Raw genomic sequence first — 13,860 nt, 5'->3', positions numbered from 1 at the left:
TTGACGCTTTCGACATGATAAAATAACATGGCGCAGCAAGTTTCGTATTATCGTTTCTGAGGGACCAAACCATCAAATAGGATTTGTATAATTTACATCAATAAGAATATAATGAAAGGTATTGAGGACACTGCATCACCAAATTATCATTCTCAGTCTTCTTCTGACTTGAGCATCATGGGTGTTGTTGATGATGATGATGATGATGATCTCTCTTGCAAGTATTGGATTCACAAATGCTGACTGCTTTTTAAGAGATCAGGATATTCACAGCTTCAGGTCTATTCGGTCGGACCATTCATATATGCCAGAGTAGACCTGGTCATGTCCTATTTCAGACCCGTTACCTCCTGCGGCAACCCTCATGATATCCTCTATCAACGCAAAGTTTCCCATTATATCGACATGAGCTCCACTCTGTGTCCCCCGCCCTTCCAGCAGGTTCGCCGGCGGAGAGTGATTGTATTCTCTAACGTAAGTCTTGATTCCTGAAGGGTTGAATCTTGTCTTGCCACGCCATGCTTTGGCACACATGTACCCGGCACTTAGGACCGGTACTGTTTCATCCCCATCCACATTGTACACCCCTGCTTTCAGACAGCTATCTTCGTCCTCCTCGTGAGCAGAAGTGAAGATCTGAAATGGGATGCAACTGTCAGGAGACTGGTTAAGCTTGTATACGTATGCTCGTTCTGTCGGTATCCCAACTCCGTACAATGAGTAGATTTCCATTTCAGGAGCATTGGGTAATCTGAAACAGGAGAACAAACCAAAACAGAGTATTTTTATTAATAAATTAGCCAGAGGATAAATGATGATCCTAATGGGATAGAGAACAATTATATTTCAGGTCTCACAGGGACGATTTACTGAGCAACAAATACACATAAGATGCTCCGACTAGTTCCAGGTTGGTAAATCCCAGAAAGTGAAAGAGAGTCTACTACACTCCTTTAAAACTAGAAGGTGTAATAAGGGTGGGTTTCCAGCCAATCAGTTGATTTGTCATGCCAAGGCCACCTTTCAGCTGCTTCTATAAGCAAGTGTCACCTTTATCAACTTTGGAACCTCAATATAACTGACCAAGCATTTCGAGTAAGACTCAAATAGCTTTATAATCATAGAGACTAAAACCATATCTAATAAGACGGAAAATAAAAGACTGATAATGCGTCAAGACGAAGCATATAATTTGTATCAAAATAAACCACTTACTTTGTCTCCAACGGATTTGACCAATATTTGGGATCTTTATACTTGGGGTCATCCAAATCATCAGCAATTCCATAAGAGAAATGAGCGGAACCACGCGCCATCATCTTAGGAGCAACATAATGTAGTAGATCTATAACCGCATCAGCAGTATAGACCTTATACTCAGCAATAGCTTTGATCCCTGCAATTCCCATATCATGGTACTCTGTCCACACGTCACGACAGGTGTGATTTGGGAAACTCTGACCTTTGACCGCACCCTTCACCAAGTAAAATGTATAGATTATTCATCACCTCATCACAAACGGTACATGGTTTATACGATTTAAATGTGCTTACTCGAAAATCAATATTATTAATCTCAGATGGTGCAGCCTCTGCTATTTCTTTCCCAAAAGATATCATCCTTCCATAGTTCGCAGGCTTTATCTTCGAAACTCCATTTTCACCTGCTTCACCACAAGTCTCGTTTCTCTTTTGCTTTTTCCCACAGCAGGTGTGGCCTTTCTCAGGCGACCAATCAAGACCGCCCCATATTGTGTCACCTCCCTTCGGTAACATAGACATTGTTGAGTCCCATGTGCGTGTCATTCTCATTATATGCTGCAAGGTCTGGAGTCTAAAAATATCGGTGTCTAAGAACCCTGGAGCAATCGCTCTGCAAATTCAAAGACAGTAAAGTTTTATTAAGGAACCAAGCGACTAAAAGTCTAACTAATCCAACGATTCTGTAGTTAAGCAGAAATTAAAGACCACAGCTGCACATACATGAACATTTAAAGACACATAAAGTAACATTACTTGGTAAAGAATGTAAGCATAAAAGCTCAAGAGCTTTCCAGAGCAAAATTCAATGCCCTCTATGACAGTGTGATGAGTGTTTTCGTCAAAGCTAAGAAACTGATCAGGATAAGGGAGCGATGCGTAAAAAATAGATAAGACGCTGACTTTTAATATTTCTTGAAGTAATTCTATACTTAATTTGGCTAAAAATGATCAGGCATTTCTTTGTCGCACTTGCAAAGAAAGTTATTAGTATTAAGTTAGGCAATTATTGCTCAAAAAGAAGATGAGCACAGCATTGAAAACAGTAAAATCATATAAAAAATATAGTACATACATACCAACTTGACATTTACTTACATGAAACTGAAAGTATCCTAGTTCACTCTTTCACTCGACTATCTTAGCCATCATTATCACATTCTCAAGAGAGTTCCAATTTCACAGGCAGCAAAAATAATCAACCAACGTCAATATTGTAGCAGCTATAATACAGCACTGTTCTTAGAATTGATATCTAGTACTAGTGAAATAGTAGCATAAATTTGAGTTCTAGAGGTTCTGATCATCTTAACACAAGCAGATATTCAATACCTGGCAACTGCGACATCCTTTGCTTCAGCAGAGAAAAGCCCAGAAACAGCTTTTGGAACACCAAGAAACGGTCCACCAATATTCATTACAGCCTTTATATATTTCGCACACCAATCTGGCCCACCCCCACCACCCATTGGAGCTGGCTCCTCAACCCATTTCATAAAATGTAGAAAATACAGGACCCCCATGGAATGCGGAACAATTACTGCTTTTTTCCCACCATTGGTAGAAACCATCAACTCTATATTACTTTTCATACGGCTGAGAGTCTGGTCACGCACCTATTAGTTCAACAAGAAACAAATTCAAGCCGTAAGTGATGAAGAAAAAACGTGGCATCAACCAGAACAATATAAAGAATTATGAGAAAAGAACCTCAGTGTTCTGAAACGAAAGCCTCCAGTCATATGCAGCCATATACATGTTTTTTTCTTCATATCCAATATGTGCAAGGTTAGCAATCAGCACAGCCCAGACAAAGTAGCCAGGAGCAAAGTAGTCAGCAGCAACGAGTCCTGATACAGCTCTCACTCTAATACCATCAGGATCCAACCCAGTTTCATTGTCAAGTGACATGTGTTCCACCCAACATAGAGGCCTAAATCAAAGAGATCATCAGTTAGTTAAGATACTATCAACAATAACACTGTCCCATCTCTAACATAGCAAAAAAAAATGAAAATTGAGCCGAAAGAAGAAGGATGCAGATCGTAACAAATAAAACAGATGTAACCCACAAGAGAGTTTTTAAAAAGTAATCAGCAGGGCTAGAGAGGAGTTCATAGATTGATAACAGAGAAAAGATGGAAGAAATTCAAGACATATATAACTAGACTCAGATGTTGAAAACTTTGAAAATCACATATTCAGTTATCAGAAATAATTTGAGAACAAGCACGTTGAGCTAATGAAAGACACAAAAGAAACTAGCTTTAATTGTACATGTGCGTAGTTGACTAATAAAGCAACAGTCCTCTATCACAGCTTAAATTAAACACACTTTTCACAGATGTATTCGGAACTTCTCTATTCCTAACAGAAACATAAAACACTACTTCCCTATACGCAACACTCAACTTGACAGTAAGGGAACAACTTGTTATCAACGGAATCTACAGCTTGTCTAGTAACAGATTTGGTAGTAAAATGACTTGAAATTTACAACGCAGCTGCATATTAAGATCTAAAATTTTAACAAAAGTAATTGTATTCATTCCCTTGGTGACTTGCTTCAAACCCAAATTTGGTAATTACGTTCCCATACACGCAAACACAAAATACAACAAAAACACCATTCTTAAAGAAGATAGCCTTTCACATCTAAAAAAGCGCGTCTAAAGGAGTAAGAAGCAAGCAGCAAGTGCGTGATCTCATCAGATCCAACCCAAATCCCAATATATATAAAAGAAAAGAGTGAGAATTTGAGCTCACCTTTTGTATACTTCACCAAAAGTACCTCCCCACAAACGTTTTCTAAACAACCCATCAGCGCACTGTTTGCCTTCCCAAAGCTCAAGCCCTCCAGTAACAATCCCAGGGATGAACACAACGGGATGCTGAGCCTTAAGACCTTCTTTCTTAAGCTTCACACCAGGCGGGTCGGGTAAAGGACCCGTGATTCGCTCCGTTACATACTGAGGAAAGCTCGCGGGCATTGCGTTGTAAAGAAAGAGGAGAAACCACCATGTGACACACACACAGCCAATGAACCAACAACATGAATCGACACACGACCACTTCCCTCCTCCGTTAGATTTCTTATGGGTTTTCGAAGAAGAAGAAGATTCATGAGGTGGTTTCTTCTGGGAATCCTCATCGGGTGCCACCACCTCTTCAGATGGCGGCGTCTGCGGCTTTTTCCGATGAATAAGAGGCATCCCCCTGTGACCTTGTCCACTTAGACGAAGCTATGGACTTTGTCAATCTCTTGGAAGAACCCAGATTAGACAAAGAGCTCTCCTTCGCTGCGAATTTCTGATACCAATCAAAAATCAAATTTTGTTTTTTTTGTTCGACTTTTCTGTTTTTTTTTTTTTTTTTTTATTCGTTCTGATAATTCCAATTTCCAAGGGACTCGGACCGTATCCGTATGGGCAAAAACTTGACCACTTGCTCCTGGTTGCGGTTCAAGGGTCAACCTAAGACCCGTCCGATCCGTTTCGTTGATTTCATTGTTTAGTTTAGTCCGTAACAATTTTTTTTTAATCACCTATTTTAACACGCCGCTTCCGTTATAATCAATTTTAAGTATTTGGACCATAATTATGTTTAGAACACTTGACACAAGTCCACACTCCACAAGCCCATGACGTTAGCCCACACTCACAAGGTTGACCTTTTTTTGTGTGTGTGCTTGTGAAGTGTGGGTATGGCTTATGCGAACCAGCCTAGGTTGGACACACTAAAATACTACAAAACTGCACCAAAAAATTATTGCAAACATCATGTTACATGTACGTATATCACCAAATTGGTGTTGGGTTAAGTTAGGTTGATGAGCCTAGTACAAGAACCTAATTTATCTACGCTTTTCTACCCCCTTTATGATATCGAACTTAGAACTCATGTTTAATGACAAAAAAATGAACTAAGGAAAAAAAGAGGGAAAAGACAGGCAGAGGAAGAAACTTGAAACGCCTAAGGAGAAACTCTTATCTTGAAGGGACAAAGAGATCATATCTCACTTCCGTCAAACCAAATCGTGAATCAAAGAGTTTTATGATTTGAGTAATCTCAACTCTTAGTAGCTCTTATAGTCAACTTAAGAAATGTTTTAATGTAAAATTCAAACCCTAGACTTAGGTTTCATAAAGGAGGGGGGGGGGGGGGGGGGGGGAATGGATCTTGTAAGATAAAGATAAGAATATGCAAACGTGATGCAACGACTATCTAGTTCAAACTGCAATGCTACATGCCCATCTACACTTTACTTATAATCTTTAATATATACTTTCAGTTAAATCTTCTATATGGTGAAATTGATAAGATTTCACTTCCATCTTTTATAAACAAACTTTGATGATGATGATGAAATTTAAATGCATCAATGCAATTCTAGAATTTTACAACTAAAATTTTGATTTTTAAAATATATTTATTACGAGTCTTATAGTTATTATTTATTTTTCTGCATTTATTATTTGGTCTCTATATGTGTTTTTTCCTGAATACAAAAAAAAAAATTACTAGTGGACAAATAGTAGACTGGACCAAGGTAAACCAAAAAAACTATACATATTTTGTGCTGGCCGGATTGGACCGGCTACCCCAAATTAGTATGCCTAAAATAAAAAAGTGTCGTCATCGGAAAAAAATCTTTTACATGGCTGAAACCGCAAGCACGATCATCTCGAGACAGCAACATAAACTTATCAACTAAAAAACAAAGATAATAAAACACTCCAATATCTCTACTACACTCCCAAAACCATGAAAATATGAATAGAAATCTAAATGAGCCAATCAGAAGGCAGTAAAGTCCATCTCATTGTGTCCTAAGCGGATATACATCCAACCAAACTCGACCTTACAAGTAGAGAACCCCTCTTGTGTCCACGTGTCCTTCCCTCCCACCACTTACCTTCAAAACCAACGCTGCTTTTTTAGTTCCTTCTTCCGAAGCGTTGCTTTTGGAGCAGAAGAACACAAGTGTGTAAGACACAACCAGACTAAACAAGATAGAGAGATCTCTTCTCTCAATTCTCAATTCTCAATCTCTTCTCTTATCCTCTTCTCTTTGATTACAACTCTTGGAGAATCCGGCAGCCAAAAAAATGGCTTCGCTTGTGTATTCTCCATTCACTCTATCCACTTCTAAAGCAGAGCATCTCTCTTCGCTCTCTAACAGTACCAAACATTCTTTCCTCCGCAAGAAAAACAGATCAGCCAAACCCGCCAAGTCCTTCTTCAAGGTGAAATCCGCGGTTTCAGGAAACGGCCTCTTCACACAGACGAACCAGGAGGTCCGCCGTATAGTTCCGATCAAGAGAGACAACGTTCCTACGGTGAAGATCGTCTACGTCGTCCTAGAGGCTCAGTACCAGTCATCTCTCACTGAGGCTGTTCAAACCCTCAACAAGACATCGAGATTCGCATCCTACGAAGTCGTTGGGTACTTGGTTGAGGAGCTTCGAGACAAGAACACTTACAACAGCTTCTGCGAAGACCTTAAAGACGCCAACATCTTCATCGGTTCTCTGATCTTCGTCGAGGAATTGGCCCTTAAGGTTAAAGATGCTGTCGAGAAGGAGAGAGACAGGATGGACGCAGTTCTTGTCTTCCCTTCCATGCCTGAGGTAATGAGACTGAACAAACTCGGATCTTTCAGTATGTCTCAATTAGGTCAGTCAAAGTCTCCTTTTTTCCAACTCTTCAAGAGGAAGAAACAAGGCTCTGCTGGTTTTGCGGATAGTATGTTGAAGCTTGTTAGAACATTGCCTAAGGTTTTGAAGTACTTGCCTAGTGACAAGGCTCAAGATGCTCGTCTATACATCTTGAGTTTACAGTTCTGGCTTGGAGGGTCTCCTGATAATCTTCAGAATTTTGTTAAGATGATCTCTGGATCTTATGTCCCAGCTTTGAAAGGTGTCAAGATCGAGTACTCGGATCCGGTTCTGTTCTTGGACACTGGAATTTGGCATCCACTAGCTCCAACCATGTACGACGATGTGAAGGAATACTGGAACTGGTATGACACTAGAAGGGACACCAACGACTCACTCAAGAAGAAAGATGCAACGGTTGTTGGTTTGGTCTTGCAGAGGAGTCACATTGTGACCGGTGATGATAGTCACTATGTGGCTGTTATCATGGAGCTTGAGGCTAGAGGCGCTAAGGTTGTTCCTATTTTCGCAGGAGGGTTGGATTTCTCTGGCCCCGTTGAGAAATATTTCGTAGATCCGGCGACAAAACTGCCCATCATTAACTCTGCTGTCTCCTTGACCGGCTTTGCCCTAGTTGGTGGACCTGCAAGGCAGGATCATCCGAGGGCTATCGAAGCCCTAAAGAAGCTCGATGTTCCTTACCTTGTGGCTGTACCATTGGTGTTTCAGACGACTGAGGAATGGCTAAACAGCACACTTGGTCTGCATCCCATCCAGGTGGCACTGCAGGTTGCCCTCCCTGAGCTTGATGGAGCCATGGAGCCAATCGTTTTCGCTGGTCGTGACCCTAGAACAGGTTAGTCCACTTATGACCATATTGCATATTTCAGAATTGGCATTACAATTGTGGGAATGTTTTCTTATGGGAGAGGTTTAACAATTGCTGCAGGGAAATCACATGCTCTCCACAAGAGAGTTGAGCAACTCTGCATCAGGGCCATTCGTTGGGGTGAGCTCAAAAGAAAAACTAAGGTATTGCTATTACTACTCACCCTTAATGAAATCACATTCCTTGATGACTTTCTCAACAACCATGTAATGTATGTTCTCATGAATCAACTCTGGCTTCATTGCAGACTGAGAAGAAGCTGGCGATCACTGTTTTCAGTTTCCCACCTGATAAAGGAAATGTAGGGACTGCAGCTTACCTCAACGTCTTTGCTTCCATCTACTCGGTCTTGAAAGACCTCAAGAGAGATGGCTACAATGTTGAGGGCCTTCCTGAGAATGCAGAGACGCTTATCGAAGAAATCATTCATGACAAGGAGGCTCAATTTAGCAGTCCTAATCTCAATGTAGCATACAAAATGGGAGTCCGCGAGTACCAAGAGCTCACTCCTTATGCCAATGCCTTGGAAGAAAACTGGGGGAAACCTCCAGGGAACCTGAACTCAGACGGAGAGAATCTTCTGGTGTTTGGCAAAGAGTACGGTAACGTTTTCATTGGCGTCCAACCGACATTTGGTTATGAAGGTGATCCCATGAGGCTGCTTTTCTCCAAATCAGCCAGTCCTCATCATGGTTTTGCTGCTTACTACTCTTATGTAGAGAAGATCTTCAAAGCTGATGCAGTTCTACATTTTGGAACCCATGGTTCACTCGAGTTTATGCCCGGGAAGCAAGTGGGAATGAGCGATGCTTGTTTCCCAGACAGTCTTATCGGGAACATCCCCAATGTGTACTACTATGCAGCCAACAATCCCTCTGAAGCTACCATCGCAAAGAGGAGAAGTTACGCCAACACCATCAGTTATTTGACTCCTCCAGCTGAGAATGCTGGTCTATACAAAGGGCTGAAGCAGTTGAGCGAGCTCATATCATCTTACCAGTCTCTGAAGGACACAGGGAGAGGTCCACAGATTGTCAGTTCCATCATCAGCACTGCTAAGCAATGCAATCTTGACAAGGATGTGGATCTTCCAGATGAAATGGCGGAGTTGTCAACTAAAGAGAGAGATTCTGTGGTTGGGAAAGTGTATTCCAAGATTATGGAGATTGAGTCAAGGCTTTTACCATGCGGGCTTCACGTCATTGGAGAGCCTCCATCTGCCATGGAAGCTGTGGCCACATTGGTCAACATTGCTGCTCTAGATCGCCCGGAAGATGACATTTCATCTCTTCCTTCTATATTAGCTGAGTGTGTTGGAAGGGAGATAGAGGATGTTTACAGAGGAAGTGACAAGGGTATCTTGAGTGATGTAGAGCTTCTCAAGCAGATCACTGATGCCTCGCGTGGTGCAGTTTCCGCCTTTGTGGAAAAAACGACAAACAGCAAAGGACAGGTGGTGGATGTGTCTGACAAGCTAACCTCTCTTCTTGGGTTTGGAATCAATGAGCCATGGGTTGAGTATTTGTCCAACACAAAGTTTTACCGGGCGAATAGAGACAAGCTCAGAGGAGTGTTTGCTTTTCTTGGAGAGTGCTTGAAGTTGGTGGTCATGGACAACGAACTCGGGAGTTTAATGCAAGCTTTGGAAGGGAAGTACGTCGAGCCAGGCCCTGGAGGTGATCCTATTAGAAACCCCAAGGTCTTACCAACCGGTAAAAACATCCATGCCTTAGATCCTCAGGCTATTCCTACAACTGCAGCAATGGCAAGTGCCAAGATTGTGGTAGACAGGTTGGTAGAGAGACAGAAGCTCGAAAACGACGGGAAATATCCCGAGACAATCGCGCTTGTTCTCTGGGGAACTGACAACATTAAGACATATGGGGAGTCTCTCGGGCAGGTTCTCTGGATGGTTGGTGTGAGACCAATTGCTGATACCTTCGGCAGGGTCAACCGTGTCGAGCCTGTGAGCTTAGAAGAGCTAGGAAGGCCTAGGATCGATGTTGTTGTTAACTGCTCTGGTGTCTTCCGCGATCTCTTTATCAACCAGGTATGTAGATCAAAGCATTCACTCTTCTTTCATTTAGATTCTTGTTGGTTAGTCTCTCATGGTGCTTCTTTCTTGAATGGTTTCAACAGATGAACCTTCTTGACCGTGCTATCAAGATGGTGGCTGAGCTAGATGAGCCAGTAGAACAAAACTTTGTGAGGAAGCACGCGTTGGAACAAGCAGAGACCCTTGGCATTGATATTAGAGAGGCAGCTACACGAGTTTTCTCAAACGCTTCAGGGTCTTACTCATCCAACATCAATCTTGCTGTTGAGAACTCTTCATGGAACGATGAGAAACAGCTTCAGGACATGTATCTGAGCCGTAAATCCTTTGCGTTTGATAGTGATGCTCCTGGAGCAGGAATGGCTGAGAAGAAACAGGTCTTTGAGATGGCTCTTAGTACCGCAGAAGTCACGTTCCAGAACCTGGATTCTTCCGAGATTTCCTTGACTGATGTGAGCCACTACTTCGACTCTGACCCAACAAACCTGGTTCAGAGTTTGAGGAAGGATAAGAAGAAACCAAGCGCCTACATTGCTGACACTACAACTGCAAACGCACAGGTGAGTGAAGTTTTCTCTGTAGTCTTCATACATTTACTGTCTATGGACTATAGTTTGGTTGGATATTGAACACATTCCTTACGTACATTTTGAATATGGCAGGTGAGGACACTGTCTGAGACAGTGAGGCTGGACGCAAGAACAAAGCTGCTGAATCCAAAGTGGTACGAAGGAATGATGTCAAGTGGATACGAAGGAGTTCGGGAGATAGAGAAGAGACTGACCAACACCGTGGGATGGAGTGCAACGTCCGGTCAAGTAGACAACTGGGTCTACGAGGAGGCCAACACAACTTTCATCAAAGACGAGGAGATGCTTAACCGTCTCATGAACACTAATCCCAATTCCTTTAGGAAAATGCTTCAGACTTTCTTGGAGGCCAATGGTCGTGGCTACTGGGATACTTCGGAAGAAAACATTGAGAAGCTCAAGGACTTGTACTCGCAGGTGGAAGACAAGATTGAAGGGATCGATAGATAAATAATGGGAAGCCCATCTTCTTGTAAATGAACTCAAAAACTTTTATATCTTTTTTTTTCTTGTGTATTATTTTCTACACCAACGACATCATCTCTCTGTGAATAAGAGAATGTTTTGTTTTGGCTGACATTTTCTGACTCTGTATATGAATGTTGTGGAGTTCCTTCTTTCATCTCCTTTCTCATATTATATGGAACAAATCGCACTTTTCTTCATATTTTTCCCCTTATATGAAAAGCTTTATATCTTCTTGAGTATCATATAGGCTCATTACATTTTGTGAACATTACTCTCGATACACATCTTCCTTAATTAAATTGGAAGGTTAAAAAAAGTTATGCGCAATGGATTTTACTAATCAAAGAAGGGGAGGAGGTCACTGACTACATCGACAGTGGTACCAAATTAGTAACAAGAGACAATAATAAGTTCCTAGTCCTTACTTTACTCGCAAGAAATTAATAGTAGCCATGAGTATGGTGATGGAGATCACACATGTACAGTCACAATGACATGAGAAAAGAAATTGTTTGATAGGAGGGTCATGTATGTAAACCATATATATAAACTATTAATGAATTGAAAACAATAATACAAGATTAACGAGTAGACAGAAAACAAAATAAGATAAAAAAATGAAATTACTAAACCTGACATGTTAGGTTTATTATTATGATAGGTTTATTATTATGAATTTTGGGACCAAGATGTGGTAAAGCCCACACTTATTTGTTATTAAGTTCTTTCCAAAAATGTATCATACTAGTAGTAAAGTTGGACTTGACTTATATATTAGAAACTTCTTTTCTAAACTTCTAATGTGCGATGTTGGTTTATATCCCAACAACATTCCCCCTCAAACCAAGCACCACGAACCTTATGTCTCCCCCTCAGCGAAATCTTGTCACCATTGACTCGGTATCCCTTATTCGCGAGGTATTCTTGAGGTATCATTCTTATTGTGTCACATTGAAGGGCTTCTCTCATACCGACCATTAGCTCATACCCACTTTCTAAGTACACTTATTTCAACATAGTCTCTGATACCAATTGTTGGATTTTTTAAGTCCAAACCAACTCTCTTATTATTATGATATTGTCTGTTTTGGGCCCAAATGGTCAATCCTGCACAAATATTTGTATTGGGTTCCGTCCTCAAAGGCCTCGTACTAATTGGAGTCGTACTTGACTTATATATCAGAAACTTCTTTTCTAATCTTGCGATGTGTGACGTTGGTGTTTATCCCAACAATTGTAAAAAAGGTATGGAGATTACATATAAAGAAAAATTAGAGAATATACAGTTGGTTCATGTCTCTATAGAATTATAAAGAATATAATGTGTGACCAGAAATATATTTCTCCATATTTCAGTAGATTCCTTTTATTAAACACTCTCTTTTAATCTCCTCTATATATCAATTCTTCAGTCATCATCACACTTATCAACCCAATAAACTCATTTCCGCATAGCCAAGAATACTATCAATGGCTTCCGCATCCTCATCTTCACCCTTAGTGTCCGTGACGCGAGAGGAGTTCAATGCTTTCCACAAGTCTGACAGAGCCCTTTTCACCCGTCTTGTCGTACGTCTAAGGCGAGACATTAGCCAGTCTCTTCAGGTCATGAGCTTTCTCCTCTATCTCGAGAAAAGTGGTCTCCGGATCCTCATGCACCTAATCGTGAATCTTGTCTCTTTACCGGACTATTTCACCAACTCCGTGGCTGACGAAGTCATGATGTGTCTGAGTTGCTTGTCCTACAACACTTTCTCATCGTTTGTCGCCAGCACCGGGATGAACATCAACTCCTCTACCATACCTTTGATCACGCGAATGTCTGGAGGGTACTTTACTCTCGAAGTCATCCACCAGAACCGCGAAAACATTCTCCTTGCGATGAAGAAGCATTTAAACAGCATCTGTTACCCAGCTTTTGAGGATATATGCGTGCGAGCTGAGATGAATAATAAGGAGATTCTAGAGAAGGAAAAGGCGATAGAGATGATGAAGCAGTTGAGTATCAACAGGGCTGTTCGTAGGCCTGAATCAAGCAGCCAGTTCTTAAGTGAACAACAAGAAACAGCAAGAACAAGCAATGTTGGTGCAATATTCTCTGAGGATGAGCAATCTAGGGAAGACGTAAGGACTGTCTTCCTCACATTTTCTAGAGGATACCCAATCACTGAAGCAGAAGTGCATGCCTATTTCACCAGGTATTGAATCCATATTATATTTGAGCTATGCATTTATATAGATATATAGTTGATAGTGCTTAAATGGTATAGTGTATATGTGTTTGGAGGGTTGAAGGAGATTTGGGGAGATAATAGAAGCGATAATCATGCCAGCAGGAGAAGGGAATGAGCAGGCGCTGTATGCAAAGATGGTGTTACATTCTGCCGCCATGATACCGGAGATTGCAAGCGATGAGGTAACCAGGACCAAATACATCATTAATGGAAAACATGTTTGGGCTCGAAAATACATCCCTAGATCCTCCATGATGACCATTAATAATGGTGCCCCATCCAATGGAGTGTCTCTCTAGTTTTTTTCTTATATCATAATGCATGCTTCTTGTTTGATCTTGCGGACCAGTTGTGTGTGTACCTTTATCAATGCCTTGGAACTTTATTTCGTATTCGCTATTATGTTGTATCGGTGACTTCTCACAAGTCGAAGCTATTTTGCATGGTCTCTTTATTTCGTCGTCACCTTTGATTATATCTTTCATTTTCTCTACATTTTTTCTTCTTTTTGTTTATGCTATAACTCGTTATTTTACTTTTAAAACATTTCTCTATATCTTTTGTTTTTATTTCTAAGATTTTTTTTAATATGTTCAGAACAAATGAAACACTAAAATATCATTTGAAAAAGAAACTTCTTGGCTTCTTGCGTCTGAGATAAATCATTGTTAACTATTTGTCTTATGCAAACACATTTTACTTACTA

The 13,860-nt window shown here is 40.9% G+C and overlaps 3 protein-coding genes across 4 annotated transcripts; 2 read left to right on the top strand and 1 right to left on the bottom strand.

Moving 5' to 3' along the window:
- Nucleotides 1-15: 15 nt before the first annotated feature.
- On the bottom strand, nt 16-4,565 carry LOC104735371 (phospholipid:diacylglycerol acyltransferase 1). Its single transcript, XM_010455150.3, has 6 exons — nt 4,027-4,565; nt 2,971-3,193; nt 2,593-2,876; nt 1,555-1,873; nt 1,216-1,475; nt 16-751 (listed from the first exon to the last, which is right to left on the bottom strand). Exons 1-6 carry the CDS (start codon nt 4,470-4,472, stop codon nt 268-270), a joined length of 2,016 nt encoding a protein of 671 aa, XP_010453452.1. The 5' UTR covers nt 4,473-4,565; the 3' UTR covers nt 16-267.
- A 1,381-nt stretch (nt 4,566-5,946) lies between these two features.
- LOC104735370 (magnesium-chelatase subunit ChlH, chloroplastic) lies at nt 5,947-11,117 on the top strand. The gene is made up of 5 exons (XM_010455149.3): nt 5,947-7,773; nt 7,867-7,949; nt 8,054-9,856; nt 9,946-10,422; nt 10,525-11,117. The coding sequence occupies exons 1-5, from the start codon at nt 6,369-6,371 to the stop codon at nt 10,900-10,902; spliced, it is 4,146 nt and encodes a 1,381-aa protein (XP_010453451.1). The 5' UTR covers nt 5,947-6,368; the 3' UTR covers nt 10,903-11,117.
- Nucleotides 11,118-12,330: 1,213 nt separating this feature from the next.
- Nucleotides 12,331-13,645, top strand: LOC104735369 (uncharacterized). Of its 2 annotated transcripts, none has more exons than XM_010455147.2 (2): nt 12,331-13,118; nt 13,216-13,645. In XM_010455147.2, exons 1-2 carry the CDS (start codon nt 12,391-12,393, stop codon nt 13,451-13,453), a joined length of 966 nt encoding a protein of 321 aa, XP_010453449.1. In that variant the 5' UTR covers nt 12,331-12,390; the 3' UTR covers nt 13,454-13,645. The 2 variants fall into 2 exon arrangements, with proteins under 2 accessions (XP_010453449.1, XP_087338916.1); XM_087482790.1 differs by having other exon boundaries at nt 12,337-13,118; nt 13,191-13,645.
- Nucleotides 13,646-13,860: the final 215 nt, after the last annotated feature.

This window comes from Camelina sativa, chromosome 13 (assembly GCF_030686135.1).
Source record: "Camelina sativa cultivar CO46 ecotype springtype chromosome 13, ASM3068613v1".
NCBI classification, from domain to species: domain Eukaryota; kingdom Viridiplantae; phylum Streptophyta; class Magnoliopsida; order Brassicales; family Brassicaceae; genus Camelina; species Camelina sativa.
Note: the sequence above shows the minus strand (reverse complement) of the source record. Positions and strands in the feature narration are given on the sequence as shown.

Bases quoted from the DNA above. Each gene is read 5' to 3' on its own strand.
- LOC104735371 (XM_010455150.3), bottom strand. From the start codon at position 4,472: ATGCCTCTTATTCATCGGAAAAAGCCGCAGACGCCGCCATCTGAAGAG. The intron at 1,874-2,592 runs GTATTGAATATC...TTGAATTTGCAG, and splicing joins AAGGATGTCGCAGTTGCCAG to AGCGATTGCTCCAGGGTTCT. The intron at 1,476-1,554 runs GTAAGCACATTT...TACTTGGTGAAG, and splicing joins TTAATAATATTGATTTTCGA to GGTGCGGTCAAAGGTCAGAG.
- LOC104735370 (XM_010455149.3), top strand. From the start codon at position 6,369: ATGGCTTCGCTTGTGTATTCTCCATTCACTCTATCCACTTCTAAAGCA. The intron at 7,774-7,866 runs GTTAGTCCACTT...CAATTGCTGCAG, and splicing joins TGGTCGTGACCCTAGAACAG to GGAAATCACATGCTCTCCAC. The intron at 7,950-8,053 runs GTATTGCTATTA...GCTTCATTGCAG, and splicing joins AGCTCAAAAGAAAAACTAAG to ACTGAGAAGAAGCTGGCGAT.
- LOC104735369 (XM_010455147.2), top strand. From the start codon at position 12,391: ATGGCTTCCGCATCCTCATCTTCACCCTTAGTGTCCGTGACGCGAGAG. The intron at 13,119-13,215 runs GTATTGAATCCA...GGAGGGTTGAAG, and splicing joins GTGCATGCCTATTTCACCAG to GAGATTTGGGGAGATAATAG.